Source organism: Zonotrichia albicollis, chromosome 9 (genome assembly GCF_047830755.1).
Source record: "Zonotrichia albicollis isolate bZonAlb1 chromosome 9, bZonAlb1.hap1, whole genome shotgun sequence".
Lineage (NCBI taxonomy): Eukaryota > Metazoa > Chordata > Aves > Passeriformes > Passerellidae > Zonotrichia > Zonotrichia albicollis.
The window spans coordinates 10,700,274-10,727,867 of NC_133827.1; the positions used below are offsets into that span (position 1 = coordinate 10,700,274).

The following is a 27,594-nucleotide window of genomic DNA, read 5'->3' on the forward strand; positions in this document are numbered from 1 at the left end:
GGATGGACTGGGGGGATCTCCTTCCCCTTCCCTCTGCCATGGAGGCAAATCCCATCTTCTCCTTGTCCGCCCTCCTTCTCCTCATTCTGTCCTACATCCATCCACGTTCCTTTCCCATCTCCTTCCTCCCTTGTTCCTTCTTGTTCCTTCCTCTCCTCCTGCCTTTTCCTTTGCCCTTCTCCCTGTCTCTTCCTCTCCTTGTCCTTCCTCCCCCAAGCACTGAGCTGCGGATAGAGACAAGGGAGAAGAAAACCCTGCCACAGAACCTCGTGGAAGAGGCCATTTGGAACGGCTCCACGGTGCAGGAATCCAACGGGGAGGAAAAGCGCCAGAGATCCCACACGAGGAGGGGTTGCAAAAGCAGCCCGGGGAGCTGTGAGGGGGTAAAACCCTCCATGTGCTGGGAAGGGTTTGGGGACTGTGAGAAGAGCTTCACGCAGGGCTCAGCCTATTCCTGGTGCCTCCAAATACGCCAGTGCCAGATGCAGAGATCCACGGGGCTGCAGCGATCCCCCTGCAGATCCATGGGGATGCAGAGATCCCCCTGCAGCCCCCGGAGCAGCCACGCTGAGCACGGCGATGCCTGAGAGGAGGCTGTGACCCCATGGCCAGAGGGCCCCGCTGGAGCAGCCTGTCCCGGCAGGACTGACCCCGGGGCACAGTGACCCACGCTGCAGCACTTGGAGGGGGCTGTGCCCTGTGGGATGGACTCAGCTCGGAGAAGTTCCTGGAGAAGTCTCTGGTGGGAGAGAGCCCAGGGTGCAGCAGGGGAACGACTCCTGTCCCTGAGCAGAGGGAGAAGCCCCGGGGCATGAACTGAGCCCGGCCCCATTCCCTGTCTGCGGCACTGCCGGGGTAGGAGGTGCAGCTGGAAGGAGGGAGGCGTGGGGGAAAGTTGGATGTAAGGCTCTTCACTTACTTGCCATTATCCTGCTCTGAGTTTTGGGAGTTTTTGCCAGAAATCTCTCCCTTCCCCCACTCATCCACAGGGCTTTGGGGCGGTTTTCTCTTTTTGGGGAAAATCAAAGCAATGCACTGATGCTCCTAATTAAGGGTAGGAGAAGTGAGGCTACAGGGCTTCCCGCTGAGCCGGAGCCACCGGAGCCGCAGTGCCAGAAAAGCCGTAGCGGGAACTGCGGAGAAGTTTGTGTTTTCAGCTCAATCCACTCGGGCCCAGGCCCGTTCCAGGGCTGTTCCTCAGCTCCGGCTCTGCCCTCACGCAGCCCAGGGGGCCCAGAGAGCGCGGGGCGGGGCTGTGTCGTGCGCAGAGCCCGCCCCTGGCTGTGATTGGGCGACGGTGCCGTCAGTCGTGGTTGTGGCGCGCTGATTGGTGGGGTGGGAGCGGGGCGAATCAGGGCCCCGGTGGCGGGCTGAGGGCGGCCGTGGCTGGGTAGCGGCGCCATTGTCTGAGCCTGTGCGTGTGCCGTGTAGTGCCGGCGGCGGAGCTCGGAGGCGGCGGCGGAGCTTGGAGGCGGCCGCAGCGCAGGTGAGAGCCGCGCTGGGTTGTGCGGGGGCTCGGGGCCGGCTGCGGGCCTCGGGGGGTGGCGGGGGCTCAGGCAGGTTCGTTGTGCCGTGTCCGGCCCGTGTTGCCGCTGGCGTGAGGGCACTGCGGGAGCGGCTGCCCGCGGTCTCCTTGCGGCCGCTGCCTCGGCAGGAGCCGCTGCCGGAGCAGCGCTGGCTCGGCCCGGTTGCTGTGGCTGGGGCAGAGGGGGCTGCCCCGTGCCCGGGGCTGTGCGGGGAAATTCCCGTGGCCGGAGGTTTCTGTGCCCCGAGGAGACAGAGGAGTCCTGTAAAAGTGACTTTATTGCTGAGCAGAGAGAGAGGCCGTGGGGCATATGCCGTGCGCTCTCTGCCATTGTTGTAGTTCGCAGCCTCCTTTTTATCCTCATTTTCCCGGCTGTGTCTCCCTCTCCCTTTGCCCACTGGCTGAGGTGCTTGGAAGGTTCAGACCTCCCGATCCGCCAACTGCGTGTCCTCGTTAATGTGCACCCCCACTTTTGTATAACAGCTGATATTCACGGCTCTGTTCTTCTCGAAGTTCAGGAATTTAGCGGGTCTTTCTGTGAGCAGCAGTCCATGTTAATTAGTAACATTTATTGAAGCTGGTGGTTTCGCCCATTACTTCCTTATCTACGAGTCCCTGGCCCCTCGCTCATCTGGTGAATGAGCTGCACTCTCAAGGTGTGGAGCATGGTAAAAAGATGAGAGTTGCTGTAGCACATCAGAGGAGAAACAGCATTCGTTTAATAACCCATGGTCTGCCGGGGAGCCACAAAACCGTGTCCCATTCCCATTCTTTCCGCATTTGAATCCGTACATGAGCTGCTTTCTTATTTCCTTTGTTATCTGTTTCACCACTTTTCCTTTGTCATCTATTTGCCAACAGCAGTTTGTGTCATGTAATTTTCCACAAACTCCTCCTTTTTCTGCTAACAGATGATCTGATCCCATCCCATGGTTAAGTGTACTGTTCCTCATTTCAGTGGATTGGTCGGCAGGAAGGTCAGGAGCTGGAGCTGTCTGGTTGGTTATTATTCCCAGGACAGCTTGTAATCTAATAATGCCGTTGAAATGAGAAATGGGTTCTGTGGCTCCTGATATGAATTGGTTCGGGTTCCCAGGGCCTGGTCCATGGTGTTGTAGGATTTGTTCTGGTAGCCTTTCAGCTTTTCCCCATTCTTGGCCGCTCTCTCCAGCCAGGGCTGCATCAATTGACTGCTTTTGTCTAACTAAATCATAAAATCCTTGGATTCCCAACTGATTTCCTTGAATTTCTGGTAGCAAAAAATCCCCAGTGCTCTAATATATCCTATATAACACAGACAGTGACAGTACATGTTGGAGTGGGCAGAGGGATGATTCCCCCCAATTATTTAAAGTGACGTTTTCCCAACATTCTCTATGTGCTGTTTCCCTTTGCAGCTTCACCCGTTTGTGTTGCAGGGTCAGATATCCTCCCCCTGGGCTCTGCCTTGAGCTGTGCAAATTCCATCAGTGCCAGCAGGCAGAGCTTGGGGTGAGGGGCAGAGGGACTCAGCCTAATTCCTGTCCCAGGCAGGAGACCCAGGTGCATTGTCCACACTTTGCCCAGCAGTGTTCATTTGCATTTCTAAAGCTCCTCTGCAGGCTGCCTGGAATGGAGCTTCTCTTCCTGCTGCTGGGCAATGTTGATGTTTTGTTGCTGGTCGATATCTCTGTGGGTGTCTGTTGTGCTGTTCCCAGTCTGTTGGGATGTTAAACTGATCTCCATTGAGTGGTGTAACACCCCTTAAAAAAACCTTTAAAATTCCTTTCCCCAAGGCAAAGACAAACCAAGCCTGAGTAGAGAAATAAGGTTTAAAAGAAACAAAATCGGTACATTTTGCAGCAGTGCAATGGCAGGCAGCCCAGAGTGTGGATGTGAGTGAGCCCCAGAGTGGAATTGTGCCCTGGTGTTCCCCAGCAGCTGTGGCAGTGCAGGCCCAGGCAGCGCTGAAGCTGCAGCAGTGGCAGCAAGGCTTGGCCCCAGTGGCTGGAGATGGCAGAGGAGGGTGGCCCGGATTGCAGAGGATTCCAGCCGAGGATCTGTGGGCAGGCGCAGGGGCTTGGCCCGCTGTGGAGCCCTGGCTGCTGCTGCGTTGCCTTCAGGGCAGGCTCAGGGGCGGCCTCCCATCCTCCTGCTGCGGGCGGGAAGTGCAAATCTCCGGGGCTTCAGAGCCCTTGGGGCCAGGCTGAGGGGTCCCCCCGTGCTGAGCTGTGCTGGCGGCTGTTTGTGGCCTCAGGGACACTTGGCATGGGCCCCTTGGCCACCAGTGGTGCTGCTTTGCACTCCTTGGGCAGGAGCCGATGTCCTGGCTGGGTGTTGGCAGCAGCAAAGTGCCAGGGCAGGCTGTGTGCCAGCCCAGCTTGCTGTGGGAGAATTTCCCTTGATGTCTGCTCCAGTGGTTGCTGAAGCAGTGAGAATTGCTTTTGCCCCCGTGTTAGGTGCCATGGTGTCAGCAGAAGATATTGAAGCCTTCCTGCTCAGGGCATTTCAGTGCCAGGCTCTCACAGGCACCCACAGCTGCGCGGGTGGAGCTGAGCATGGGGCGGTGACCTGCGCTGTGTCTGATTCCCCTTCCTTAATAACAGCCTGTCTTGTAGCTCTTTTCCCTTCTGCTGCCCCTGCAGAGCCATCCACAAACACATTTTCTCCCTCAGGCCAGGGGATGTCCCATCATCAATCTGTCCCAGCCTGGGTCTGGAGCTCTGTCCCTTGAGTGCAGTCCTGGGTTCCTTGCCAGCCCCTCTCCAGGCTGTTCAAACAGGAGGCTGGGTTAAACTCTTGCCCTGTCCTCAGTTCTGAATCCTCCCGTGCCACTGAACAAGTTTCATACTGTAATAACCGAGCCCTGCTCATCCATTTAGAGGCTCTTTTGGTTGTCAGAGCTTTAAGTTTATGCAGGACTTGAACTGTAGGAGATCCTGGTGTTGTCGTCAGTTTTCAGGCCTCAGTTCCCATGAAAGGTGTGTCTGCACAATTCTGCAGACAATGAGGCCACTCTCTGGCCACTGGGTTAAACATTTTAGCACAAGAATTCCTTAGGGAAGACCCTGTTTAACATCCACCTGAACTTGAAATTCTTTTTCCCTGTCGGGAAGGCCCAGGCTAGCTGCCTCAGTTAATCTTCATTTTAACACTTGAAAATTCTGTGTTTCCTCCTGCTGTCCATCCATCCAGTTTGTTGACTGGCAGGATAGGAGTGTTGTAGGGAGACATCCTTGGCTCCAAAAGCCCTGCCTTTAACAGGGACTCAATACCAGGCTGTGAGCCCTTCATTCCCTCTCTTGGAACAGGGTATTGGTTTTAGAAACCACTTGTCCTGGTTGCTTTAAAGTAAATTGTAGAGGCTCCAAATCTAGTTTTCCCTATATCCCTGGGACTGCCCACACTTCTGGATTCACTTCAGCATAGGCCTTTTCAATGTTTTCACTCAAAGGTAGAACAGAACTAGCCTCTGTATCCCCTTTAACAGTATTAAAACCCAGCTCACAAATTCCTTCCTAGATAATTACAACCACAGGAAGAAGAAAAACAAATTAATTGTATTCAAACCTTTCCCCCACAGCTTCTAATAGTGGTTGAAAAAATCATACCTGCTCATCTTTCCCACTCATTCCATTAAAAATTAAAATATTCCTTTACTATTTTCCCCTTTACGTCTAACATTGAGAGTGGATTGAGAGGCCCCTGTGTCCATCAGGAAATGCCTCCTCTGAATGCAGACCCACCCTGAATGTTCTCAAGGGCTGCAGTGTGGAGGGTCCCTGGTGTGATGGGAGCTGTGACAGCCCTGCCAATTCATGTCCATCAAGGGGTGGACTTGCTGGTGCTGAGGGTGCTGCTGTCTGTGTTTGCAGTGTCCTTGTGCCCTGCAGCTGGAGCCCTGGTTCCTTGCCAGGGGCTGTTTGGGTGGGTTCTTCCCTGCCGAGGAGGGCAATGCCTCTGCCAGGTGCTTGTGGCCGAGCCCTGCCCTGGGTGCTGGGGCCCCCTTGGGCATTGGGGTTGGTCCCTCGGGGGCTGTAGGAACTGTGCCCTGGCCTTTGCCTTCAGCTTGGCCTTTTGCTGCTCCCTTCTTGCACTCACCTGCTGTGCCTTTGTGCCCAAGTGCTGCAGGGCCTTCTAGTGCCCCTCCTGCAGCCCCCTCAGTGCCTGTGGGTGCTTGTCTTGCTTTACAAGAGAGGTGTCTGCTCGGGAAGGCAGAAAAAGCCTCTCTTGGAATGGAGTATGCAAATCCCCTCCCTCTTCATTTTTAGACTAGTGAAATGAAGGGGCTCTCAGGCAAAGATATGGGAATAGGAATACCAGTTCTTTACTAGTGTGTATAATAAAGCAAAGAAACAGCAATAGCTGCGGCACTGACAGCAAACAGAGCCCGGAGCCAGTCCCGGCCTTTGGGCTGCGGCGCTTTCCCCTTGGGTGCAGTTCCGGGCACGGCCGGCAGGGGCGCCAGTGGCTCCCGCGGGGCGGGGCAGCGCATCCCTCCCATGGGAACCTCTCTGAACGGAAATAGAGCAATCCCTTCATCTAACTCTTTCACTTTTTTACCTTCTATAGCCTTTCTCCCGTGTTTTGAGAAAGAATTTGGAGAGGGCTATCTTTTAACTGAGCTCCTAGTGGTTGGATAAGGTGCTTCCTCTAGAGAGAGAGAGAGTTTCCGTGAACAGCCGGAGCTGTGGTTACCAAGGGGATGTAACTCAGAGCAGGACGGGGTCAGGGGAGGATATCCCGCCGAGGCTGGGTCGGAGTGTGGGCAGGGTCTGCAGCCGGAATCGGCAGAGGGGGATCTTCCCGTGGAGCCCGAGGCGGAGCGTGGGCAGCCCCCTCATGGCTGATGGCGGCTGATCCGGCAGCTCCCGGCAGAGCAAAGGCAGGTGGGAGAGCCCGGCAGCAGCGGCGGTGCCCAGCGCAGGTGGCACGGGCAGGGCAGCCGGGGATGGGATGGCTGGGACCCCCCTGGGTGCGGTGGGCGCGGTGACCTCGGAGCAGGCGGCAGGACAGAGCAACCCCCATCTTGCCCAGCATGGGCGGCAGAGCGGCCGCGGGCCAGGCAGTGGGAGCAGGGCACACAAATTGAGCGAGAGCGCTGGGGCGGGTGGAGCTGCCCTGGACAGTGAGGCCGCAGCTGGGATGGAAAGCGGGGCAGGCGGAGCTGAGGCGGGCAGCGAGCCGGGACCGGGACAGGCGCCTCGGCCGCGAACGGAGGGGGAAGACCTGCAGAGGATCCCACTCTCTTTCTGAGTTTTTCTCTTTTTCTCCTCCCTTTCATTTCCCCTTTTTCTCTTCTTGTTTTTTCTCGGGGCATTCTGATACTTCAAAGATTTTTATTCTCCTAAAATCTCCTGTCTAACATATGGCATATTCTCTTTCTTCTACATTAAATGGGTTTTTTTAACAAATAAATCCAGAGCCTAGCAAATCCAAACTTCTGCTTTGATACTTTGAAATGGTCGATGAGCTAACTCAGGACCTCCTAATGTTGTTTTTCGCATCACCTTTTTATTTATCCTTTGGCAAATTACGGATACATCCTAAATCCAAAAATGCCAGTGCACCCATAGTTCCTTAAAAAATGATCACACAATGCTTGAGTACCCCAGTGGGTTTTCTGATGCATGTCTTCTAGTATTTTCTTAGAAGCACATTTTATTAAGTAATTGTCTTCCATCAAGAAGTTTCCATTTCCCTGATTTATCTTGTTCATTTCCTGTCTTGTTTAATTCTTTTTTTTCAGCTTCCCTGAACTTTGGAATTTCCATGTTTTCCTTGTTTACTGTTAATATTAACATAACTCATTCATCTCCATTTTCTGCTGCATCCTTAGCATTGTGATTTGCCAAATTATTTCTTCCTCTTTCTGGGGTCTTTCCCTTTTGGAGTTCCATAATATGTACTATAGCTATCTCTTTTAGGTGATTGTAATGCCTCTAAAATAAGTTCCTCATGTACTAGTCCTTTTCTTCTTGAATTAAGTAATCTTTCTCCTTTCCAAATTTTTTATAGGTATGTACTACTCTAAAGGCATACCTTGAATCAGTATATATAGTTCCTTCATTTTGTGTTAAATATTCTAGTGTTCTTTTTAAAGTATATAATTCACAAGTTTGAGCTTACTAGTTTAAGGTTAATTTCCCTTTTTCCATAGTTTGCATCTTTTTCCCGTCCATTACTACATACCCTGTATTTTCTGCTTTTGTCAGGAGGTGTATCTCCGTTAGCTAACATAACTCCCAAAGGACTAATTTTTTTTCTTTTTTGTCCCCTGTATCCACCTTACTGGTTTTCTGTCTCATTTTTCAAGATCTTCTCTATTCATCTTTTGCCTCTGTTTTTCACATTCACTAACAACCTAAATACCACTTTTCTTTCAACTACACACACAAAAATAAGAAACTTTTTTCTCACACTACTTTCAGTACAATACACCTCCCTCCAAGGAGATATACTGATGCTTAAAATACAGAATCTACATTACCTATACTTTCATTCATCTACATTCACTCACTTTTATTTCCCATTCTCTTCCACACATTCTTTCCCACCCTCAGGACACAGAGTGGATCCCTGTTGACAGAGAATCGCGGGTCCCTGTGGCCCCCCCTGGCCTTGGGGTGGCCTCTGGGTCTCAGTATCTCCGGGCCTCCTGGGAGGGCCCTGACTCTGCTGCCTCCGGTGCCGTTCCCCTGTGAGGCTGATTTGTGTGTCACTCACACTCTTTAGCCACGGCCCCCTCACACGCCCTGGGGACAATGGCCCGTTTGCAGGTCACCTGTACCTTATGCCACAGCCCCCACACGCCCAGGAGAACAATGGCTTATTTGTGGGTCACACACTCCTCTTTCCACAGCCCCCCTTCCCACCCGCCCGGGAAGCTGAGGCTGATTTTGTGTGTGACTCACTCTCACACACAAGACAACAATGAGGTACCTTTTGTTATAAATGATCAAATCGAGAGCCAAACTTATAAGAAAATTTAGCAAAGATTTATTAATTTGTCTGCAAGACTGAAGTTCGGTCATCTACACTACCACAGCCAAGGGTCAGCGTCGAGCCCGGGTTCGGTGCTGGGTGAACACGGATCTGACCTGCGAATGTCAGAGTCTCCCCCTGTTCACAAATGCTGCCTGACACGGCAGCGAGTTCTTTTACAGTTTATTCTGCTCGAGGCAGAGATGACCGAATGTTCTTTGTGTCTCTTCCCATGCATAACCTTGGCTTTACCTGTGCAGAGGTGGACAAAGACTCAGTCCCGGTGTCTGATGTTGTCAGTAGACTCCGGGGAAGTCAGCATTCACATGCATCAGGGTGGGGCTGTGGATCATTGTGGTAGCTGTAATGTCGAGGCGTTAATCACTCTTGGGTGGACCTGGTGACCCGGGGAAGCCAGCGATTATCGCCCTGGAAGCTTCTGTTCTTTCATTAAAACCCCGATGTTTATCTCAACCAACTCCAGGAACTGGATGTATATGAATAAGACACTGCTCCTGGCCAGGATGGTCAAAAGACATAATGTGGATTTTACAATATTTTATACATTAGTAGCATGAATTATCTCTACCATATGCTACACTTTCACATTACCTATTACAAGTTTAGGTGTTTCTTGCCAGTCCCCGTTCTCTTGGATATCCCTCAAGCCAGCTGTGCTGTCCAATCCCAGATGTTCTTGAGCATATCCTCAATCCGGCAGAATTTTGCACAACCGTGGATGCTCTTGGAATGTTAATTTCTCAACCCAGCAGGTTTTAATTCTGGATGCTCTTGGACTCTCTTATCCCTGAAACCAACAGAATTTTTAGGGTTCCCTTTTGTCCCGTTTCCTAGTGGATTGGGCTCGGAAACTCCTCTGCTCCCTTGCTCCGAGGGGTCCAGCCCCTCTCTGAGACCCAGTCCCAGTTACCCCGGGTGATTCTCTCACTCCTCTTCTCACTCGCTGTGTCTCTTTACTGGCTGCTTCCCTCGAGGAAAGTTGGAAACGCAGCATGGGAGACTCCAGCACTCACTTGGCAGTCTGGGACAACCAGCCCTTGTCTCATTCACAGCCCAAAGCAGAGAATGCGGGGAGAAGGAAGCCTGGGAGCCCAAAGAGCCCCGGCATCCCGAAATGGGGAGAGCGAAGCATGGGGAGCTTTTGGCATTGCTGGGACTGCCAGCAGCCTGGGCAAGGTGGGCACCGAGGAGAAGGGGACCCCCAATCCAAGCGTGACCACAGCAGCTGGGACAGGGGGGAACCGCCTGAACACCAGAGAGGAGGGACCGGGGACAGGGAACCTTTGGGAGGCATTTTCAGGGCTGAATCTGGGTGTTTGGGAGGTTTTTCTGGAGCCCAGATGGCCAATGACTTGTAGAGATGGACTTGGGCAGAGGGACCTTCAAACTCAGTGTGTTTTTGGGAAGATGAAACAGGAAAGCCTTACAAATACGATTGTCTGGCAAAAGATTTTGTGAACATAAAATGTGTAAGGAAGATTGAAATGAAAGCATGCTCTGAGATTCCTCAGTTAGTGAACAACTGGAAAACAATGGTGTGGCCCAACTGAAGGTAATCCCCTTTTGATGAAACAATTCCCTCTGCTTGCAGACAGATCCAAGGGTCAGAGCAGAGCCCACTAGCTCAATAGAAGGGACCCAAAGAGGAGTTTTTAGAGTTTAAAATGTAACATAGTATGGTGATGTAATGATTTTTACAGGCTGTATGTAAATGCTCTAGTATTTGTATCTTGTACTAGATTGGTTAGTGAGAAATAGAACATTCAACACAGAAGAAGATTTAGTGTATTGTAACAGGAACCTTACACTCTTACGCTCTTCTCCTCTTACTCTCTTACCCTCTCATCCTCTCTACCCCTCTCTTCTCTCGGGCCTGCTCCGAGCTGTGCCTGGCAGCTGCAAGCAGGGCCCTGCACCCAGGCCCTTTGCAATAAACTGCAAGTTCCACGCCCTGGCTGCAGAGCTCTCTCGTCTCCGTCCGTCCTGACCGTCCTACCCCCCGACACTCCTACAAATGCTCTCATCCCTTGTTTTCCCCAAACCAGGATTTCCCATTGCCAACCCCAGGGAGGCTGCGAGGAAGAGGAAGATGGCCCGGGACACTGAGGCAGGTGAGGAGGAAGTCAGTGCCCCTTTCCCCTCTGTGCTGCTCCATCTTCCAGCCCAGCACGGCCCTGGCTGCAGCTCAGCCCTGGGGGATCTCCTTGCCCTTGCCTGTGGCACGGAGGCAAATCCCATCCTGTCCTTGTCCTTCCTCCCCCAGAGCAGGAGCTGAGCATGGAGAGCAGGGAGGACAAATGCCCGTGGCAGAACCTGGTGGAAGAGGCCGTTTTGAGCGGCTCCACGGTGCAGGAAGCCAACGGGGAGGAAAAGTCCCGGAGATGCCGCACGAGGAGGGGCTGCAAACGCAGCCGGCGGGGATCTGAGGGGGAAAGAGCCAGCCTGGGCCAGGAAGGCGGCCGGAGACGGAGCCAGAGCTCGGAGCTGGTGCTCCATGAGCAGCTCCATGATGGGGAGAAGCCCCACACGTGTGAGGAGTGTGGGAGGAGCTTCAGGTGGAACTCCAACCTGATCAGACACCAGAGGATCCACACTGGGGAGAAGCCCTACGAGTGTGGGGAGTGTGGGAAGAGCTTCAGCCAGAGCTCCCACCTGATCAGGCATCAGAGGACCCACACTGGGGAGAGGCCATACAGGTGCTCCAAGTGTGGGATGTGCTTCAGTCAGAGCTCCAGCCTGATCACGCACCAGAGGACCCACACTGGGGAGAGGCCCTACGAGTGTTCCAAATGTGGAAAGGGGTTTAAAACCAGGTCCATTCTTCTCCGGCACTATCAGAGTCACAGAGAGGAGAGGCCCTTCCAATGCCCCGACTCTGGGAAAGGATTCCTGTGCAACTCCCACCTCATCACCCACCGGCGCACCCACACCGGGGAGAGGTCCTACGAGTGTGATAAATGCAGGAAGAGGTTTCAGACCAGCTCCCATCTCCTCCTGCACTATCGGATTCACACAGAGGAGAGGCCCTTCTGCTGCCCTGACTGCGGGAAGGGATTCAAGCGCAACTCCGACCTCGTCACCCACCGGCGCATCCACACTGGGGAGAGGCCCTACGAGTGTCCCCAGTGTGGGAAGAGCTTCTCACAGAGCTCTAACTTGACCCGCCACCAATGGAGGCAGCACTAAGGGAAGCCCTGCGAGTGCCCCGAGTGTGGGCAGAGCTTCGTGCGCTGCTCCAGCTCCATCCCCCACTGGAGGAGGCACTTTGGGCACAGCCCTGGTCACTCACATTCCCTGTGATCCATGTTGGGAACACACCTGGCTGCTTCGCCTTTTGGTTTGGCCTCTGCTTCACCTTCATCCTTTAAAAACACCCAAAACTGGGTTAAATGAAGGAAATTGATCAAATAGATAGATCTGAAGTTCCATAATTGCTGAGTTGTTTTAGAGGGAATTTAGGATTTGGGGACACGTTCTGTGCGGAGTGCTGCTGTTGCTAAGAGGCAGGAATTTGATCTCACCCTTCTTGTGTTGCTAAGAACTCCTCCCCTGACCCCAACCCCAACTCCACCCTTGGGATACCCTATAAAAACTCCACGGCTCTGCCTTTGCCCTGTCTTTGGGGGATAAGAAATGGATTCCCAAAGGATCAGCCCTTTTTCCACTGGATTACAAAGGATCAGCCTCATTCTCTACTGGATTCCTAGAGGATCAAGCTTTTCCCACTGGATTCACAGAGGATCAGCGCTTTTCCACTGAATTCCAAAAGGATCAGCTCTTTTTCTACTGGGTTCTCCGGGGATCAGCCCGTTTCACACTGGACTCCAAAAGGATCAGCCTTTTTCACTGGATTCCCGGAGAATTCTCACACTGTCATTGTTGTTTTTTTGTTTTTACTACTGCATTTGTATTTTTAATTTTTCCTAATAAAGAACTGTTCTCTCTACGCCCATATCTTTTCCTGAGAGCCCCTTAATTTCAAATTATTATTCTTATTATTCTTCTTCTTATTATTATTTATTAATGGGAGGGGGTATATATTTTCCATTCCAGTGGAGGCTCCTGAAATGGGGAGACACCCCCAAGGTCGAGCCATGTAAAATAGTTCCGGAAATATGTAGATTAGTTTTTGGATATGCATGAGGGTCTATGAATATGCAACAGATTGATGTAATTAAAACCAGAATAATTAAGGGATTTCCCCGAAAATAACTGGGGGGTCTTGGTGGCCATAACAACCTTTGCTCGAAGGTCCTCTCTCCCCTTACATCAGCTTGTTGCCTCTTCATCGACTTTTTGTGTATCCATAAACTGCTTCACATATTCCAGGAACAAAATTGGCTTCATCTGGTTTGGGGGTCCCATCCCCCTCCCAGGTAAATTTGGAGTGTCCCCTCCCCCTCCCAGCTCAGTTTTGGGATCCCATACCCCTCCAAGCTTTATTTGGGGGTCCCATTCCCCTCCCACCTCAATTTGGAGGTCCCATTCCGCTCCCAGCTCAGTTTTGGGGTCCCACCCCCCCCTTTTCCCTGCTCTCTCCTTTCCGATCGTTCCCCCAATCCCCTCCCCCGTGTTTGGTTTTGGGGGCTCCAGGCCCCTCCTGCTCCGTTTTAGGGTCCCGACCCCATTTTGGATTAATTTGGGGTCCCCAGCCCATCCCCAGGGTCACCTTCTCCCCCTCCCCAAATTCCGCTCCTGGCAACTGATGAGTCATCAGCGAGACACGCTCTGATTGGCTGGAAATTACCCCGCGCGGTCTGTGATTATTTACCGCAGTGAGAGGCCTTGTTCTGTGGCTGGCCAGTTATGAGTCAGAGTCGGGCAGGGCGCTGATTGGCTGAAAATCGCTGAGCAGGGCCAGCGCTCTGAGTTTGTGCCCAGCAAATGGATCGTCATCAGTGACGCGTGTTCTGATTGGTCGCGATCTGTTTTAGGGTGGGGACCGAAAGAACTGGTGTTTCTTGGGGTTTCTTTGGGTTTATTTAGGGTTTGTTTGTGGTTATTTATGGACTCTTTAGGGTTTTCCTTGGGTTTTACTTGGTTTATTTCTGTTTATTTGGGGTTATTTGGAATTATTTGTGTTTGTTTGGAAGTTTTTGGGTTTATTTGGGCTTATTTGGAATTATTTGGGGTTCTTGGGAGTTATGTTGGTGTATATGGGATTTTTCTCGGTGTACTTGAAATCATTCGGGGGTTTTTGGGTTTAATTTGGTTTTCTTTGTTCGTTTTTTGGGGGTTATTTGGATTTGCTTGGGGTTATTTGGGGCATTTTCAGGTATTTGGGAATTTTGGGGGGTTCTTTGGGGTTTATTTCGAGTATTTGGGGGTTATTTACGTTATTTGGGGTCATGTGGGGTCAAAAAATCCGGGAATGTTTCTCCTGCAAAAATCGGAAATTTTTCCTTAAAAATCTAAGTTTTTCTCCAAAGAACCAGGAATGTCCCTTAAAAGTCCCGGACTTTTCCCAGCCAATAGCAGCGCGCCCCGCCCCAAACCAACCAATCACCGTGGGTCTCCCCTCAGGAACACCGGCCTCCCCGTGCGCCTGATCCAGCCAGTCACCGCACGGCTCTCACGCGGCGAACCAACCAATCACTGCACGCACCCCACAGCTACTCCCGCCTCTCTTGAGCTGAACCAACCAATCACCGCGCGTCTCCCGTCGGCAACTCCTGCCTTCTTTGCCCCATGCAGCCAAACACCATGCACCGCCCCGCCCCCCCATGTCAGTCACCGTGCCCTCCACGAAACCAACCAATCACCGGGCGTCTCCCCTCACCAACTCCCACACTCCCTGCGCCGCTCCAGCCAATCAGAGCCGAGCCTGAAGCAGCGCCTCCTGACCCCGGGGCCGGGCATGGAGCGGGTGCCCTCTCCCCCCCTGCCCCTCGGGACCCCCTCAGGGACCCCCGGGAGCTGCCCCGGGCTCGGGCGGGTCCTGCGGGAGGCGCTGGAGAGAGCGGGGGAGGCGCTGGGAGAGGACGGGGGCGTCCGGCAGCTGCTGAGGAGGCGCAGGGACAGGTGAGGGGTCCTGGAGGGGTCGTGAGGGGAATTTGGGGAGGGGTTTTGAGCAGGTTTGGGGGGGATATGGGGAGGGTCGGGGGGAACTTGAGGGGGTTTTAGCGCGGTCTGGGGGTGCTGGGGGGGCTAGGGGGGGGAATTTGGGGAGGGGTCCTCGGGGGCTGTCACGATCCGTCGTCATGGGTTTCGTGATGGTTCATGGATTTGATCTCAGGGTGCAAAAAGAACCGACACGGTACAAGGGGGTTTGCAATGATAATCGAAACAAATGCACCTTTATTGAATGAGCACAGCAAAATGCGATAGAGGGATTAAGGGAGAGAAAAAGATGGGGGAAGAGAGAGAGAGAGAAAGAGAGAGGGGATAGAGCTACCAAATGTAGAGACGAAGTCCTTTGGTCCAGTCCAGTCATGGATCCGCCTGTTACATCGGGGAGATCTCGAAGTCTCTCGCTAACTCAGAGGTTTTGATTATGATAACTTTATTGGAAATTGCGAGGGGGGGATACAGATACAATAAGGAATAGATGTAACAGGTAGTCCATGCTCTCAGCAGTAAGCGAGAGCCATTGTCTTCTTGGTGCAGCGGTCATAACCTGCAGGCAAACATCTCGCTTTGGTCAGCTTGCCTGCCTCACACACCTGCCCCGGGCTGGGGGTTTCAGTCCCAGTCCTTGGAAGGAGCAGAGGGGCCTTTTCACATGGGGGTTCCATGTCTCAGTCCTTGGTGGAGAGGCTCCTTCCATCTCAGTCTGTCTGTCCCGGTGGTTGTAAAACAGGTGAGGGTCTTCTGTGGGGGGACCACCTGAAACTCAGGAGAAGTCCAGGTAGGCTGAGAGGTGGGACAGCTCCCAAGGCTGTTGTTTCACAAAGGGCACGGTGCCCCTTCTTCTTCTCCTTGGGCTCAGTGCACCACACAGCAAACAACACCTGTGAGAACAATGGCTTAGCCCTGTGCTCTCAGGTCTCAGGCACATGACTTTCTCCCTTGGAGCCAGAGATTTCAGACAGGGGGGTCTTCTCTTCAGTGGTCCCCCAATGACGATCATGAGGCAGACGAGGGAAAATTCGGACAGACTCTAACAAGCAGAAATTGGCAGGATGTGTCTGCTTCCAGTGCTTGTCTTGGCTCTTCCTTCACAGTGCTGGCAGCACCATCAGAGACACACCACATGTTCTCTCATGCCAGGGTCATCCCAATCTTCTGCCCAGGTGCCTCCCAGGTTCACCAGGGAAAATGGCTGCTCCTGCCAGTCCATCCCCTTGCCCAGAAGGCACCCGCTTGTGTTTGGGCACGAGCTGCTGGCCACAGCAGACGGGCAGCACCCGCAGCATTGGCCATCAGACGCTGGGCTGACGTTTTCATCCAGAGAGCAAGAAAAGCAGCCAGAAGCACACAAGGCAACTTGACAGTATCTCTGTAAGAATGTCATTGTCCTGTGAAAGTCAATAGTGGATGGTGGTTTTGTAAGGCAGAAAATCACTTCCGAGCAAAAATCATTCCAGGAAGGGACAACAGCTTCTGCCTTCTGATGGATAAGTCAATTTGCCACTGCTGTCTAGGCCCATGGCCCCTCCCAGTCTAGCCAGATTTTGGTCTGGGGGTATTTTTGGGGTTAGTCTGGAGGCAAAGATCACACTGTCACTTGAGTAATAGCGGCATAAAAATTCCTGGCAACGATTCTTTCAATCAAGTAGGTGTGCAGAGCATCCATTCCCCAGTGTGTTTTCTGGTGCTCCTCCCTTAGTAGTGACTACAAGAAATGGGAAGGGATTACCAGCTTCCCTTCAATGGTAGCCCGCCCTTCTTGGTTGTATGTCCCTTTTTGATCTTTGATTAGTTTTCTAGCTTTCTTATTGTATTCTGGCTTACCTTCAAGGGAAATTTGTCCACCTGGAATCAGAGCTCCTTCAATAGTTACCTCACCTTTTGCTGCTTTCTTTGCCTCTCTATCCGCCAGCTCATTTCCTTCTTCCAATTCCGAGCTCACTCTCTGGTGTGCCTTAATATGCATAATTGCTGCCTTTTCAGGCAGCTGAACTGCTTCCAGCAGCCCGACTATCCCGATCATCTCTTGTGCATGTTTGATGTTCTTTCCTTGTGAGGTCAGCAGTCCCCCCTCTCTCCAGGTGCTCCATGCGCATGCACAACTCCAAATGCATACCATGGGTCTGTATAGATTTTATTCTCTTTCCTCCTGCCATTTCTAAGGCAAAAGGAAAAAGAATCAGTGCAATTATTTTGGTCTTCTGTGCAGAGGTGCCTGTTGGTAAGGGTCCAGATTCTGTTACCTCTCTGCAGGTAGTGACTGCATATCCAGCATGTCGCTTTCCACTGGCAATGTGGCTACTCCCAGCAGTGAACCAGGTCTCTGCACCATCCAAAGGAGTGTCCTTCAAGTCCGGGCATCTGGAGTAAGTAGCTTCAATGGTCTCCAGGCAATCGTGGTGTGCTGCTTCTCCTTGATGCCACTGAGAAAAGGAGCTGGGTTCACCAGGTTAGTGACTACAGAGTCCTTTGCCCAGCACTGACCTCATACCCCAGGTAGATTATTTTCTGTTTCACTGCCTCTGCCTTTTTTTTTCTTTGATACTCTGTATCCTTGGAGCCGTAGGAAATTCAAAAGGCTCAGGGTCCAGGCCACACATGCTTCCCTTGTCTGAGTGGATATCAAGAGATTATCCATGTACTGTAATAGCCTTCCTTCTTCTTGTGGAGCTTCCCGGGACTGTAAGTCATTTGTAAGTTGTTCTCTAAACACAGCAGGGGAATTTTGAAGCCCTGAAGGCCTTGAGGCCTTCACAATCTATGTGTGGTGGTTTGACCAGGAAGAAGTGGGAATTCTGGGGGGCTGTGGTCAAACCAATGGATGCTTGGAGTTTGATATTGGCACCTGGAGTGGCCAGTGGGGTCTGGACACACCTCCGAGAATACACAGGGGTTAAAAGCAGAGCTTCAGCCCTGGGAGGTTCTCTTGAGACGTCGAGGCGAAGAGGTCAGATCTGCCTCCCCTGTCCAGCCGCTGCTGCTGGGCGGGGAAGGGGCAGCCATTCGGTAGGCCTGGGCCTGGACAGAGATGGGGGTGAGAAGGCCCTCGAGGATGGAAGGGTGGAGGAGCAGCCCCAAGAGACATCGGGCAGCCATCCCCCCCCCAGGAGGGAGAGAGGGGGAGAGTCGGTGTCTGAATGTGATAGCAGCCGGCCCAGGAGGAGAAAGGGGGGAAGTGCCGGCCGGCCGCAGCAGCAGCACGTGTGGGAGTACCGGCGTCCTGGGACAGACAGAGACTGGAAGTTTTAACCCCTTTCTTACATGATTGGGGCCTTGCAAAAATGCTGATCCTCCTCAGAGCTGAATAAGAAGGGAGATAGGAGATGAGATGAGACAAGGACCTGGCCCAAAGAATGTGGAGATGATTGAATGGGGAGAGATGATTGGAGTGGCCTTTTGGCTGGACTTTTCTTGTGGCCATAGACTCAGTTTGTTCCTGTGACACAGAGACTGCACTTGGGGGGAAGCAGTGCCTCAGAACCAGGAGGGTTCATCGTGGGGACCCCTCGGCCCCAGGGGGTTGGAAAAAAATGGGGGGGACAGATGTCCCAAAGCAGAGACTGTGCCTTTTTGGAGTGAGACAAGGCATCCTTAAAAGACAACCCTAAAAGCAGCTCTGGTCCATGCCCAGTGGTGAGAGCACTGAGCATAGAAAGAAGATGTCACAAGTGGCAAAAAGACTTTTTCCGGGTGGTGCCGAGTGACATGGAAGCACACGAGGTTTCAGCGTGTTTCCAGAAGAAGCCTATGGAACAGGAAAGACTCCTCTCCTCTTCATAGACTGAAGTTTGAGTATACTAAAGAGTAGTGCCAAGCTGAGCAGTTGGCGATTTGAGAGAATGTATTAGATTGAGAAATTCTGGTAGTGGGGAAGAAGAAAGTGTTTTTTGTAAGGTTTTCAATTTTTTTTTTCTTTTCCTTATAGTTTTTTTCCTATTTTCCTGTAGTTTAAGTAATAAAGTGTTCTTTATGTTTAAGCTGGAGCCTGTTTTGCTTATTCCTAGTCACATCTCACAGCAGACCCCAGAGAGAGTGTTTTCATGGGAGCACTGGCTCTGTGCCAAGCCCAAACCATGACACTTGGGTTCCCTGCAGTCGGGGATGACCCCAAGAATCCTTTTTTCCCAGCCTGATGTTTCCAAGAAGGAGTCTGAATTCTTTGGCTCTGGTTTCCAAGGTTGTTTATTTTTTCTTATCTATAACATTTTTTCCCTGGCCTGCCAAGATCTTTTCAGCAGGTCAGAGGCACACTCTCCATCCCAGGGCTGGTGTCTATATTTTATCCTATGAACTATGTGTACTTTATTTATCATTATTTTCCAATACCTAAAGACACACAGCAGGAGACTTTCAATCAAAACAAATGCACCTTTTATTGCATGCCCATAGCAAATGTAACAGAAGGATTAGAAAGGCGATAAAGGACAGAGAGAGAGAGAAAGGAGGGTTGGGTTGGGGGAATTGCTACCAACAGGGAGATGAAATCCTCGTGGTCTGGCCAATAGATCCATCTGGTCACGTCAGGGAGAATCTCAAAGTCTTTGGTTAACTCAGGGCTCTTTTATAATCTACCGCTGGGAGAGGAGCAGGATGGCACATGGAGGAAACAGTGGAGAATAAATCCATTGGGGACAGGCACAAGACAGTCCAGGTCTGAACAGCAAAAACCGGTGCCAGCACTGAGCAGGGCCCGTTGTTTCAGGACTGGTTCCTATGGGAAACATCCCGCTTCCCATGGCAGACATCCCGCTCCAGTCAGGCCAGCACTCCTGGGTTAGAATTTGAAGGGTCTCAGTCTCAGTCCTTGGGGAGCGCTTCAATCTCTGTCCTTGACTGTGGTCTTGAGGCAGATGAGGGATCTTTGGACGGTGTCCTACAGAATGACATCCCAAAGCATAAAAAATTTATGCATTTTTCCAATAAATTAAATGTAATGAATTAATAAATGATAACTATGTTTTCTTGTTTATAATAGTATTATTCTATATTTGTATTACCAAATTTTAATTTTTATATTAAAAAAACCATATTTTTTTGCAAGCAAAAAATTTATTGGTCATTGGTTCTAAGTAACACGATTCCCTTCATCAATTCATTAACCAGTGTGCTATTGATTTTTCTATCTTTATGGTCATTAGTCCTATTTTCAATCCTTTTGTCATCTTTTTTTCATTTTCACTGAAAGGGTAAAAGGAGCCACTTCGGGGTCCATGGAGAACTTTCTGGGGCACGTTTGTGGCAGTTTTGGGTCTGGGGAGGGAATTCAGAAAGAACTTAGGGTCTGGAGGACACTTGGGGGAGCCGGGTGGGCACTTGGAGGGGCACTCAGGGATTCTGAGGGACAGTTCGGGGTCCGGGGCAGCACTTGGGGGTCCAGGGGGACCCTTGGAGGTCAGGGAGGGGAATTTGGGGCCCTTCGGAGTCCGAGCGGGCCCTTGGAGGGCTCTGATGGGGCTTTCAGCGGCGTGGAGATTGATGGCAGTTGTAGGCGCAAGTCTAATACAGTTCAACCGAGCCGCGGAGCATCATGGGAGTTTGAGGCGCAGCTGCAATGGCTCCCAGTGGAGGCGCAGGGCATGACGGGAGATGAAGTCCCGGCTGGAACAGCACTGGACATGCGCCGCGGAGCATGATGGGAGCCGTAGTCGCGGAAGTGGCTCCAGCCCTTGGTTTGGGGGTCCGGGAAGGGTCCTGGCTGACACTTCTGCGTCCGAGCCGTGACTTGAGATCCTCGGGTAAACATAAACTGTTCGGGAGCACTTGCGGGGAGCTCGGGGAGCTCTAATCGGGCTCTTTAGGGCGGGGGGCTCGGCAGGAATTTTAGGCGCGGGACTGTTCTGAGGGGCTCTGGGGCCGCGGCGGGGGAGAGGAGATGAATTCCCAGAAGTGGCTGTACCGGGCATCTGTGGGGTCGGGAGCACTCAGGGGGTCCAGGGACGCTTTTGGGGGCTCCCGAATGGGCACTGAGGGGGCATTGAGGGATCCTGGAGGGTCTGGCGGACACTTAATGAATGGACAAAGCAGCGGCGGGTCCCGGGCTTCTGTGGAGCGCAGGGCATGACGGGCGTTGTAGTCCCGGCTCCAAAGAGGCTCAATGGGGCCGCGGGGCATGACGGGAGTTGCAGGCAAAAAAACCCAAAAAAGTGGGGCCAATATCAGACACCGCTTCCGAGATCCTAAACCAGGCGCTGATTGGCTTTGGGCGGTGATGGGCGGCAGTCTCGGCAAATGGGATGCGGTGGAGACGGGAACAGCCCATTCAACTTCTCCAGTCGCTCCCAGTAGAGCCCAGTTCTTCCCCAGTACAGACCAACACAACCCCATTACAGCCCAGTTCATCCCAAGTAGAACCTAGTACAACTCCAGTGCCTCTCCTGTCCCTCCCAGTACAGCCCAGTCCCTCCCAGTTCCCCCCCAATATCATTCACAGGATGCCCCAGTGTCTCCAGTCTTCCCCGCAATGGCCCCATTGTCCCCAGTATGTCCCAGTCCTCCCCAGTGTCACTCCCAGTGTCTCCCACAGCGTTCCCAGTGTCCCCAGTATGTCCCAGTCCTCCCCAGTGTTTCCAAGGACAGTTTCATTTCTCTCGGTGGCCGTGGCAGCCAAACCCAGCAGTGGGGTCAGTGCAGTGCCCACGGCCACAGCCCCTTGCAGTGCCCAGTGCAGCTTGGGCTGATGATCCACCCTCACAGCTGGCCCAGGACAGCTCTGCAGTGCCTTTGGTGGCACCTGGGGCTGGCACACACCTGAGCAGGGTGTCTGTTTGCAGTGGGGAAACTCAGCAGTTTGAGATTGCGGCAAAAAGTACAAAAAGGGAAAACCCCTCTCAGGCTGGGTGCAGCCAGCTCTGCAAGCACAGCGGGGCCCAGGGCAGTGAGGACAGACAGGATGGGGTTGGGCAATGTGGAGCAAGGTTGTCCACGCTGGGTCAGAGCTCCAGGCACAGCTTCTGTGAGCAGGCCAGAGCTGCTGAGGAGAGACCCTGGGTCAATATCAATCACAGAATGCTGCAATCACCTCTGCTCTAAAGAGAAATTTAATCAAAGACACCCTTTAAAAAAGGAATGTATATTTTATTACTGCTCTTTGAAATCTTTCTCCATAACTGGACTAGGAAAACTTTAATGACCCTCTCAGGGCTTTGCTGTTGTCTACATCAGACTCAGTCTTTGAGATCAATAACACAAAGTTAAATTTAAACTCCAAATTTTCTTGAAGTTTTAATGGCTCCCCCTGAGGGACACCACTGGGAAAGTGTCCCCAGGTTCCAGTTAGAGCAGAACACTGGAGGCAGTGATGACAGCTGGGGACAAACAAGGCAAAGGTGTCTCTGGTGCTGAGCACACCTGGATGTGTTTGAGGAATGCAAAGAGCCAAGGCCTGAGCCCCAGCCCCTGGCCAGGCAGATCCTGTCCCTCCCTCCTTGCTCAGGGCTCTTCCCGGGATGGGCACTGGCATGTGGGGATGTGCAATAGCAAGGGCAGGAGCATGGGGCGGCCCCTGCCAGGCTGCTGAGCAGGGACAAGGAGGCAATGAGCCCTGCAAGGGTCACTTGTCCCCTCGTGGCCTCAGGCCCAGGCCCAGCAGCCATGGCCAAAGTGCTGCCCAAGTTGGCTCTGGCAGGGCTGTCTTGCAGCTGCTGCCCATCCCTGTGCCCTGTGCAGCCCAGGCTGTGCCACGGTGTCCCTGCCCTGCGCCTCTGTCCCTGCAGGCTGTCGGCATCCCCCGGCTGCCCCACCTGGCTGGGCCCTTCCTTTGCTGACAGCTCTGCCGCCTGCCTGCCTCTGCCTGCCCACACAGAGCCTGGGGCTGATACCAAAAGGGTTCATTCAGTTTTTACTGTGCCTGTGAACTTTCAGCACAGGAACAAGGCATTCAGGGGCTGCTTTCCCAGCAAGGATGGTTGGAGGGAAGATGAAGACATCTGGCTGAAGGGTGCAGGGATAGAGAAAACAAGGACTGAATCTGGGAACTTGGGGTGTGTTTTATGGAAATGGGTAAATTGTAATTCACATTTAGTGACTGTATTTAAACAACACACTGGTAGGATTACATTTCCATGTGATGTTGGGAGTTATCCCTCACTACAGCTCAGGCCTGAGTAAATTATACCCTCTGAAATAGCAAGTGAGAGCAGCTCTGTGCTGAGTGGAGTGGAAACTGAGGATAGCAGAGGAGACCTGGGAGGGATTGAAGGGAGGTTTCAGAGATGGTGGATCATTTTAGCATAATAGAGAACAGCCAGAGAAAGAAAGAATTAATGCAATGGGCAGATAGGGAAAACAGACAGGACCCAAACAGAAAGGAATTTCCCTGCCAGGGCAGGGCTGTAGTGCAGCATGTCCCCCGGAAGAAGCCTTTGTGTGGGCAAGCAGAGGCAGGCAGTCATGGTCCTCAGTGGGAGCCATTAAAACTCCAAGAAAATTTGGAGTCTAAATTTAACTTTGAGTTCTTTAGAAGTTTTTTGAAGACACTGTCAAGGACTGTGTCTGATGTAAACAACAGCAAAGCCCTGGAGGGTCATTAAAGTTTTCCTAGTCCAGTTATGGAGAAAGATTTCAAAGAGCAGTAATAAAATATACATTCCTTTTTTAAAGGGTGTCTTTGATTAAATTTCTCTTTAGAGCAGAGGTGATTGCAGCATTCTGTGATTGATATTGACCCAGGGTCTCTCCTCAGCAGCTCTGGCCTGCTCGCAGAAGCTGTGCCTGGAGCTCTGACCCAGTGTGGCCAACCTTGCTCCACATTGCCCAGCCCCATCCTGTCTGTCCTCACTCCCCTGGGCCTTGCTGTGCTTGCAGAGCTGGCTGCACCCAGCCTGAGAGGGGTTTTCGCTTTTTGGGGTTTTTTGCAGCAATCTGAAACTCCTGAGTTTCCCCACTGCAAACAGACACACTGCTCAGGTGTGTGCCTGCCCCAGGTGCCACCAAAGGCACTGCAGAGCTGCCCTGGGCCAGCTGTGAGGGTGGATCATCAGCCCAAGCTGCACTGGGCACTGCCAGGGGCTGTGGCCAAGGGGACTGCACTGACCCCACTGCTGGGTTTGGCTGCCACGGCCACCGTGAGAAATGAAACTGTCCTTGGAAACACTGGGGAGGACTGGGACATACTGGGGAACACTGGGAACGCTGTGGGAGACACTGGGACATACTGGGAGTGACCCTCGGGGATACTGTGACATACTGGGGACAGTGGGGCCATTGCTGAGAAGACTGGGGACACTGGGGCATCCTGTGGATGTCATTGGGATGAACTGGGAGGGACTGGGAATAAACTCAGGTGTATAGGGAGGGACTGGGCTGTACTGGGAGGGATTGGAGGGGCACTGGGCTCGTACTGGGTTCTACTTGTAATAAACAGGGCTGTACTGGGATTGTACTGGTCTGCACTGGGGATGAACTGGGCTGTACTGGGAGGGACTGGATAAGTTGAATGGGCTGTTCCCGCCTCTACCGTATCCCATTTGCCGAGACTCCCGCCCATCACCGCGAGCAGCTAATCAGCGCCAGAGATCGGAGACTCGGGAACGGTGCCTACGGTAGCCACAACTCCCGTCATGCCCTGCGGCCTGATTGAGCCCCATTGGAGCCGGGACTACAACGCCCGTCATGCCCTGCGCTCCACAGAACCCCCGGTATCCGCTACCCCTTTGTCCCTTAAGTGTCCCCCAGACCCTCCAGGATCCCTCAGTGCCCCCTCAGCGCCCATTCGGGACCCCCCAAAAGCGTCTCCGGATACCCTGAGTGCTCCCAACTCCACAGATGCCCGGTACAGCCACTTCTGGGAATTCATCTCCTCTCCTCCCCCGCGGCCCCAGAGCCCCTCAGAACACAGTCCCGCGCGTAAAACTCCTGCCGTGCCCCCGCCCTAAAGAGCCCGGTTAGAGCTCCCGGAGCTCCCCGCAAGTGCTCCCGGACCGGTTACGTTCCCCCGAGGATCTCAAGTCGCGGCTCGGATGCAGCAGTGTCCGCCAAGTGCCTTCCTCGACCCCCAAACAAAGGGCTGGAGCCACTTCCGGGACTTCGGTTCCCATCATGCTCCGCGGCGCATGTCCAGTGCTTTTCCAGCCGGGACTTCATCGCCTGTCACGTTACGCGCCCCTCTAAGGGCCATTGCAGCTGGGCCTCGAACTCCCGTGATGCTCCACGGCCCCGTTAAACTGTATTACACACCCTCCTCCCGCGCCTACAACTCCCATCACCTCCCGCGCTCCAGCGAGCCCCGTCAGAGCCCCCCAAGGGCCCGCCCGGACCCCAAAGGGCCCCAAATTCCCCTCCCTGACCTCCCAGCGCCCCCCTGGACTCCCAAGTGCTGCCCCGGACCCCGAACTGTCCCTCAGAATCCCTGAGTGCCCCTCCAAGTGCCCACTCGGCTCACCCAAGTGCCATCCAGACCCTCAGGTTCTCTCTGAATTCCCTCTCCAGACCCAAAACTGCCCCAAATGTGCCCCAGAAATGCCTCCACGGACCCCAAAGTGGCCCTTTTTATCCTGTCTTTGAAAATGATAAAAAAGATAACAAAAGGATTTAAAATAGGACTGATTAGCATAAAGAAGGAAAAATCAATAGCCACACTTTTCAATGAATTAATGTTGGGAATTGTGTTACTTAGAACTAATGACCAATAAATTTTTTGCTTGCTGAAAAGCTGTGGATTTTTAGATATAAATATTAAAATTTCTTATTACAAATATAGAATAATAGTATTATAAATAAGAAAAATAGTTATAATTTTCCTAATTCCAAAACTTATATTTTTAAGGGGAAATTCATAATTACTACTATGTTTTGGGATGTCAGTCTGTTAGAGATGGTCCAAGATCCTTCATCTGCCTCACAGCCACCGTCAAGGACGGAGATTGAAGGCCCCCCAAGGACTGAGACTGAGACCCTTCAAATTCTAACCCAGGGGTGCTGGCCTGACTGGAGCGGGATGTCTGCCATGGGAAGCGGGAGGTTTCCCATAGGAACCAGTCCTGAAACAATGGGCCCCGTTCACTGCTGGCACCGATTTGTGCTGTTCAGAACTGGACTGTCTGTACCTGTTCCCAATGGATTTATTCTCCACTGTTCCCTCCATGTGCCGTCCTGCTCCCCTCCTGGCGGTAGATTATAAAAGAGTTAACCAAAGGCTTTGAGACTCTCCCTGACGTGACCAGATGGATCTATTGGCCGGACCACGAGGATTTCATCTCTCTGTTGGCAGCTATTCCCCCCCTCCTTTTCTCTGTCTCTCTGTCCTTTATCTCCTTTCTAATCCTTTTGTTGCATCTGCTGTGGGCACTCAATAAAAGGTGCATTTGTTTTGGTTAATACTGAAAGTCCCCTGCTGTGTGTCTTTGCACCCTGAGATCAGTGAAACGAACCATCATGACCCCCCTTGTACCAGGGGATGGTGGCACGGCCTGATGGGGTTGCTGCCCACAGCGTGTGAACGTGATCTTCTTGGTGGCGACTGCACTGCTTCATCTGCTCTTGCCTTCTGGTGTCCCTATTCCAGAATTGCCTGTGCCACCTTCCTTTCTTATATTGTGGTTCTCTGCAGTTCCCTCAATAGTCAGCCCTTGTTAAGTTCACTCTTGGAATAGGGGATCATCACCTCCCCATCATATCAAGTGCATTTGAATGCACTTGAATGCATTTTGCCTGCATTCAAAATATGGTCCCTGTTTTTGATTTACTGTGGAATCTCTGTTTGTATTTTCTACCTCTGTCGAGGTGGGATTGAAGGTACTTGAGATGATATTTGGCATTCAGATTCAGGTGGTTTTTGCTTCTTATCAGTGACACAGCCTCACAACCCTGAGTTCTGCAGCCTTTCATCCAAGGCACAAAATGGCTCCCTATCTCTTGTTACAAGGCCTGGATGGTACCAAGGAGACCATGGTGATACTGGGGATCCAAGGAGACTGTGGTGACACCATGGACACCAATGGAACCATGGGCATTGTGACACAGCAGGGCTTCATGGAACCAAGGAGTCAATTGGGACTCTACCAAACCTCGTGGAACCAAGGGCCCATTGTGACACTGAAGAACTTCAGGGAACCAAGAGTCTCTTGTGACACAGTGGGTGCTCATGAAACCATGGAGACCATTTTGAAACTTCAAGGCCTGATGGAACCAAAGGGTCATTCTGGCACTTCTGAGCCTTGGAACCAAAGAGACCACAGTGACACAGTGGGGCTGTGTGGAACCAGGGGGCCGTAGTGACATTGTGGAGTGTCATTGAACCAACTGTCCACGGTGACACTGCAGGGCCTGATGGAATCATGGGCACCATTGTGACACCACAAGGCGTCATGGAAGCAAGGGGCCATTGTCACACTGTGGGGCCTCTTGGGATCCAAAGGCAGCTGGGATACCAGGGAAATTATGGCAACTGTGGCACCATGAAACCAAGAAGACCGTTGTGACCCTACAGGACCCCATGGAACTAAGGACTCGTGGAAAAGTGCAGGACACATGGAACCGAGGGGCCATTGTGAAGCTGTAGAACCAAAAGAGCCCATTGTGACACTGTGGGCCCCCATGGATCCAATGGTCCATTTTGACATTGCAGGGCCTCATGGAATCCTGGAGACCACTGTGAAACTTTGGGGCCTTGTTGAATTAAGTGGCCCTGCAGGGCCTGATGGAACCAATGAGACCCCATAGAACCAAGGGTCCATTGTGACCCTGTGGTACCAAGGTGTCGTGGGTTGACCCAGGCCAAATGCCAGGCATCCATGTGGACTTCTCCCTCACTCCCCTCTGCAGCTGGACAAAGAGAATATAATAAAGGATTCATGGGTTGAGATAAGGACTGGATGAGATCACTCATCAAATACTGTCCTGGGGAAAACAGGCTTACTTAGAGATATGAAATTCATTTATTACTAACAAAGTCAGAGCAGGAAAGGGGAAATAAAATAAGCCCCTTGCCTCCCTCTTTCCAGCTCTACCTCCCACCCCAGCAGTGCAGGGAGACAGGGAATGGGGGTTATGGTCAGTTCATCACGCATGGATTCTGCCCC

At 52.4% G+C, this 27,594-nt stretch overlaps 1 protein-coding gene across 2 annotated transcripts; it reads left to right on the top strand.

The window, feature by feature from the left end:
- The first annotated feature begins 1,368 nt into the window (after positions 1-1,368).
- LOC141730109 (uncharacterized) lies at positions 1,369-18,927 on the top strand. 2 transcript variants are annotated; one of them, XM_074546745.1, is made up of 4 exons: positions 1,369-1,486; positions 10,555-10,620; positions 10,773-14,530; positions 16,832-18,927. In XM_074546745.1, exons 2-3 carry the CDS (start codon positions 10,599-10,601, stop codon positions 11,693-11,695), a joined length of 945 nt encoding a protein of 314 aa, XP_074402846.1. In that variant the 5' UTR covers positions 1,369-1,486; positions 10,555-10,598; the 3' UTR covers positions 11,696-14,530; positions 16,832-18,927. The 2 variants fall into 2 exon arrangements, with proteins under 2 accessions (XP_074402846.1, XP_074402845.1); XM_074546744.1 differs by lacking the exon at positions 1,369-1,486 and adding an exon at positions 6,187-6,393.
- Positions 18,928-27,594: the final 8,667 nt, after the last annotated feature.